The following is a 6,170-nucleotide window of genomic DNA, read 5'->3' on the forward strand; positions in this document are numbered from 1 at the left end:
ACTTTAAAACACCATTACTATAGGCTTGATTTTGTTTTTGAATTATCATTTAAGTAATGATCATTTTATCTTTAGTATGGTGAGGATATAATATTTTCATAAATGACTACATGTAAGAGGATATTTAACTAACTAAAGAAAATAAGTTATTATAAACCCGTACACTAAATCACATTATCCATATCTTTTTAATACTGCAGAGTCTCTAGAATCTTTAATTGCTAATTATTAGCTGCTTAAGAGAGGATCACTTTTACTTATTCAAGTGATGTAAATTTGGTCTCTTCAGATATTTCTTATAATCATTATTATTAATGAGGTTTTAATTATTGTACTTGCTAATAATGTGGAGAAAATAAGAGCAGGAATGGAGCTATTATTCCTAGAAATTAAGTAAATGAGAAAAATAATTTTAGAATATCAATTTAAAAATGAAATTCATATGAATGTTCTCTGATTATGTGTTAATAATAAACCTATTACATTTGTGAGTACACATAAATCTAACTGATAAAAGATTTCCATGCCAAGTGAATATTTTTATGATATAAAAGCACAAATATTTAGTCTTAAACTAAAAGATTTTGTCATTTATTATCTAGCTATGAATATAACTTAATTTTAAAACATCTACAACAAAAGACAGTAAAGAGTATATCACTGTCATTAATTTCATAGGACTAAATTAAGGCAGACCTTTTAATAGCATGTTGAATGTTCCATGTTTGATACTGTATTATCCACATAAGATCTTGCTAGGTGACAAGGTTACCCTACCATAATGCCTGCTGTTAAACATTTGACGTTGGAGTCTCCAGAATCCCTCTAATGGCAGTGAGAATATACCATCATCAGTATTGTATTGGACACCAAAAGGAATTGATTGAGAATGATACCCATAGAGACCACTGGCTGCTAAGAAGGATACGATCAGTGCCAGGAAACAGCACTGCACCTTTTATCATTTCTCCCATGATGCACCCTACTGACCACATGTCAACTGAAAACAAAAATGAAATGAAGATAAACAAGAAGACAGGAATAGAACAGCAAATAAATGAAAACACTTGCCTACCCATGCCATGGAGCAACAGTCTGACCTTTTGCTGACTGGATAAGAGGCCAGTCTTACAGTGCTTTAAAACAGTGGATGGGAAGAACACAAGAATGTCAGGACCCTTTCTGCTATGTAACAATGCCACTCAATGCCACCTAATGTATGATAATATTATTTTGCAATTATAATTCAATGATTAATTTAGTTTCTGATTTAAAAGGTCTCATTTGCATTCATCTGCTAGAATCCTACTGATTTGTATTGTAAATTATTTTAGATTGTGTTAATATGGGAAATATGCAAATTGGCTTTTCTTTCATTCTTTTGTATACTTGGAGAAAAAAAAGAAAGAAAAGCTGAGCTGCCAGCAACCTCAGAAGAAAGGGTTTCTTTTATAAAACACACTTACTCTTATTTATAAATATGAATAAATTTCCAGAAGTGAAATGCCAGTCCAAGAATGAGTGTTTGGAATATGCTGGTTCAGTTTCATTGACTCCCATCAAAGGAGCATGCTTCTAAACTGGAAGCCTTGTCTTTTCCTCATAAGCACGGTTGCTTTATAACGGTAAGAAATTCTGGCTTTCAAAACAAGGTGGTTTGACATGAAATGAACAACATGACTTAAAGAGGTGACACTTCTTCTGAGACTGTGAGTCAAAAGAAACCTGGAATTCAAGGTGAAATTACAGTGGTCTCTCTGCTATTGCCAGTTATCATCCAGAACTTAAAACCAGGAAGCTAGGGTAGAGGATACTCAGGGAGGGGCAAAATGGGGAAGCAAGAAAATGAAATCTTTAACTATACTTGGTTACTCACGCGTTCCTATTAAAACTCAGAAAGAAAGATAGGTCATTCTTATGGGGGAAAATAACCTAGAAGAATAAGGGAAGTTGAGGGGGAACAAATAGGGAAAGGCATTAGGATAGCAGCAGCACACTATAATTTTTCTCCAGTTAGTCTTCAAATTACATCTTGTAATTTGACAGTAACCTTACAGAATTCCTCATTCTTTCCAGTGTGAAAATCTCAGTCAGGTTAAACTCAAAGTTTCCAAAGTTTGACTTAACATCTAAACAGAGTGCTCACTTCAAAGAAATGGTTACACCTTTGAAGGTGATAAGCATACCCAGAAAAGCAAATTAGTTTTGCTTCCATTTTAGGAAAGCAAGTGACATGCAAAAATATCAGGGAAAGATAGAGCAAACAGTTGTGCATCCCTTTATTATTAATGCATTTGTAATTCCAGATAATATCTGTCTCACAAGAGGTTGGTATTGTAACTTGATTAAAGGGGAAAAAAAATCTCTGAAATGGTATTTGCTTTTGAATTGCAAATATTCTTATCATACTGTCCAAAGTGACCAGTCTAAGTTGTTATTTACAATGTATCTATTTTTTATAGATATTGTGGGAGAGATAGGTAAAAAATATACAGCTATAAACTCAGTAAGCAAGTTTTCTCTTGCCTGCATCCATTCAAACATTTCGAAAGGCTATTTCTGCCACAAACCTATCTGCTAGTTAGAAAACTTCTATTTCTATTTTTTATTTAATGCAAAAAAAATCTCTTCTATGTTATTTCTGGCAGAAACTCATTTTTTTCCGCTGCAGAACCAACTCCATTGCTTTCTAATTGTATAACCTTGGCCAAGTTACTTCATCTCTCTTTTCATCCTCTAAAATGTGGATGATAGACAGTATTTATCATGTAAAAGTTTTTTAAGATGTAAAAGGATTATGCCTGGTAAAGAGCCTTCCACATTGCCTGGTACATAGTAAGTTCTCAATAAATGTTAGTTATGTATCATCATGTATTATATATATATAACTTATATTCATATACATATATAAGTATGTGTATAAATATATACATATATAAATTATATACATATATGTATATATAAATTATATGTTGGAATTAAAGATATATAGCAAAGGCTCATTTATTTTATATTTATATAATATTATATTGTATCTTGTATTTATATATATAATTAAGAAAATTTTTCCAATGAGGGAAGCTTACTCACTGGGCAATACTTTTCATGCTGAAACCACTTAGAAAGGCATTCCACATCACAGCTGACTCTATGGAACTTCTCTCCATTATCTAAACAGGAATTACCCTGTTCCCTAATCCAAATAATAATCTTAAAATATGTGAATATAATCTATGATCTCCAACCACTATTCTAAAACTGGAAAATTTTCATCTTTCAGATTAAAATCCTTTGATTTTCACTCTCCCTCAGCTATGCCTTTAAACAACAGCAACAACAATAACAACAGATGACCTACATGGAACCTTAGTCCTGGTATTGCTTCAATATCAGTTGGTTCTAGACTGTTGTTGGTTTAATAACTGCTATATCTCCCATTTCTCATTTGTGTGGCTCTGCTGGATACAGATATTTCAAAGTAAAAGGAGAACAGTTTTGGAAGTTTATCTTCATGTCAGAAGCTAAAATAGACAATAGATCACAAAGCTTTCACATAAAAATAATGCAGAGAGATATAAACTCAAAATCTGAACTACTGATGAATATACTGAATTCCGTTTTCTTTATTTAATGTATCTTTTCTGAGTAATAATGCCCTGGAAATCTCTCCAATTTCCAAATACCATGTAACTTCCCTCAGGATTCACTATTCCTACAGACTATCCATGCTTATGCCATGGAAATGCTAAGCCTTGTGCCTGGAAATGATAAGCTCTATTATTATAAATTACAAAAGTAGAGTATATGCACATGAATTTATATAGATTTTTATTACTCAAGACAGGATGATTTCTCAAGAGAAAGCCATTGCACCAAATTTTATTAATTAGTCATCACAACTAAAACAGGAACTAGGCAATAAAAGAATTTGATACTAAATCTTGTTGGGACCAGGGGTAGTAGTAAGCCTTCCCTCATCTAATATGCATATCTGCTTATCAGGGTGAAACTGGATTATTCTATGAAAATTTCAAGATATTCCAATGAATACTGACTGTGAATAGACCTTAGAAGAAATTGGCAAATTCAATCACAGTTGGAAACTGGATTTTGATGCGTTCTGAGACAGTCTGATATGGTATTTGGGTCTCCATAAGAGTTTTGTACACTAATGCTGTCGAGGTAGAATTCTGGTTGCTTTTATGGTTCTGATTCATTACATTTCCCCTCTCATCATCAGTATTCCCAGAGGCAGAGAGCAGATTAATTTGCAACTGTGACAGGCAGAAACTGAGTCACTTTCCTTAGAAGGAATGTTAAGTAAGTTTTGGTGTTACTAAAATATGGTTATAAGTTTTCTAGGTGAGAAAATCTCAAGTGTATTATTTGTCAGGCATTAGATTATACTAAATTATCTTTTTTCTACTCTAGCCAAGTGACAGAAATGATATAATATCAGTCGTGGCAGTTTAAATCTAAACAAAGAAAGCACTTTATTGCTACTTCCACACCCCAGTGGCTTGGACTGTGATCTATGATGGAATATTTTTTGGACTATGTGAGCTTCTAACCAGCAACCTGGCAGATGTTTCCTATCTAGGAGATTATGCGGCTCTGGTAACGCAATTGTGAGACTACACTGTTTTTCTCCTTAACCTAATTATATCTTTATTTAGCATAGGATTCAGACAATGGGATTTGATAAATTTTCTTTCAATGAATACTTCAAAGTACAATAGGAAGAAGATTTAATATGGTTTTCTAAAATCTGAACATCATTTCTTTGAAAAGTTTGTTTTAAAAGTTAATTAGATATTTTACAAAAGCACATTGTTTTAAACTTCAGCGCAAACATGGAATTATAAAAGGCTACTGATATGTATAAATAAAATGTGAGTGTACCTACTTTGCACTTGTGAATCTCAGTAAAAAAAATAAAAAAAATTCACAGAAAACAATGCTAAATATTCTAATTCCAGGAAACAGAGGAAGATTTTCTCCTTGAGACTACCTGTTTAACTTGCTTTTCTTTCTTTATGATTTCTATGGCATCATATTAATGGCTAACCTTTATTTTATAAATGTTATATCACTGATTTGCTTTTTTAACAAAACAGAAGAAAATCATTTAAACTTACAACAGAGGAGAATATCTTTAGCTTTATGTTAAATTATAAATAAAACTGTAGACTAATGAATTTTCAAAATATTCTTTCATAAAAAGACAATTTTTTACTGCAACAAAATATTTTAAATTGTCATCTTTAAAATCGTGTAATTCTGCAGTGTACACAAATAAGGAATTTAAAGAAATCCTGATGTTGAAAAAAATTTTTTTTCTTTAAACTTTTCATGTTCTGATGAATAAATAGTAAATGCTGGCTCTGAATGTCTCACATTATCACCAAATTAATTACAAGCTCCCTGAAGATTCGGGTAATTATCCTCACTTCATTCTGCACATCAACTTGAAGAAGTGCTTTAGTAAGTGACAAACTATTCATTTTCTTTCCTTTTACTGTCTAATTCACAGATAATTTTGGTTTCTCATCACTTGAGAAATTTTTTTATTCTAGGTGGTCTTTTGGTTATTTCTATTTTTTTTAGTTTACCTAATTCAATTTGAAGGTTATTTGGGCCAGAGTGCCCCCAAACTAACTTCATACCATAAAAACTGAAGTTCCTTATCTTTTAAAGGTATTTACAGGTATGTGCATGTTTGTAAACATCTAATGTTTTATATACATCAAATGATATCATCACAGCAATCCTGTAAGGCAGGCAAAGGAGGTATTTTATAAAGTAAATTGAAGTTGGTAGGAGATGTCACATGACTAAAGCTAAGAGGACCAGAGTAAGTTCTTGTAGCCCTTATGCACTGGAGACTCATTTGACTGCTGAAGGGAGAAAGAGTCCATAATAGGTATCACTGTTCACAAACTTTGTCCTAAGGGCCAATCGGGCCAAGGGCAGTTTGAATGGAATAGAACAAGTAGTGACTAAGGAATGTGTTTTGTTGTTTGCAGTTTTACCCCCTCAAGTAGTTCACTTTATTTTTGAAGAACTTTCAGTACTCTGCCTACAGAACTGTAGAGGGATAAGGAAAAATAATATGCTTTTAAACCTTTCTATATCCATTTCCGGGAGACAGGGGACTCCTGGGGGACGCA

At 32.5% G+C, this 6,170-nt stretch overlaps 1 protein-coding gene across 4 annotated transcripts in view; it reads right to left on the reverse strand.

The window, feature by feature from the left end:
• The window catches only part of MAPK10 (mitogen-activated protein kinase 10), a gene marked incomplete at both ends in the record, with an annotated part of 166,665 nt that overhangs the window by 70,010 nt on the left and 90,485 nt on the right, over positions 1 to 6,170 (reverse strand). Inside the window, one exon of one of the 4 annotated variants that reach the window (XM_082838952.1) lies at positions 929 to 1,000. The exons of the other annotated variants lie outside the window; for them this stretch is intronic. Within the exon in view, the coding sequence (XP_082695078.1) occupies positions 929 to 1,000 (72 nt within the window). The remainder of the gene's footprint in view (positions 1 to 928; positions 1,001 to 6,170) is intronic. 4 annotated transcript variants of the gene reach the window in all.

This window comes from Leucopleurus acutus (assembly GCF_964270905.1).
Source record: "Leucopleurus acutus genome assembly, chromosome: 4".
Taxonomy (NCBI): Eukaryota; Metazoa; Chordata; class Mammalia; order Artiodactyla; family Delphinidae; genus Leucopleurus; species Leucopleurus acutus.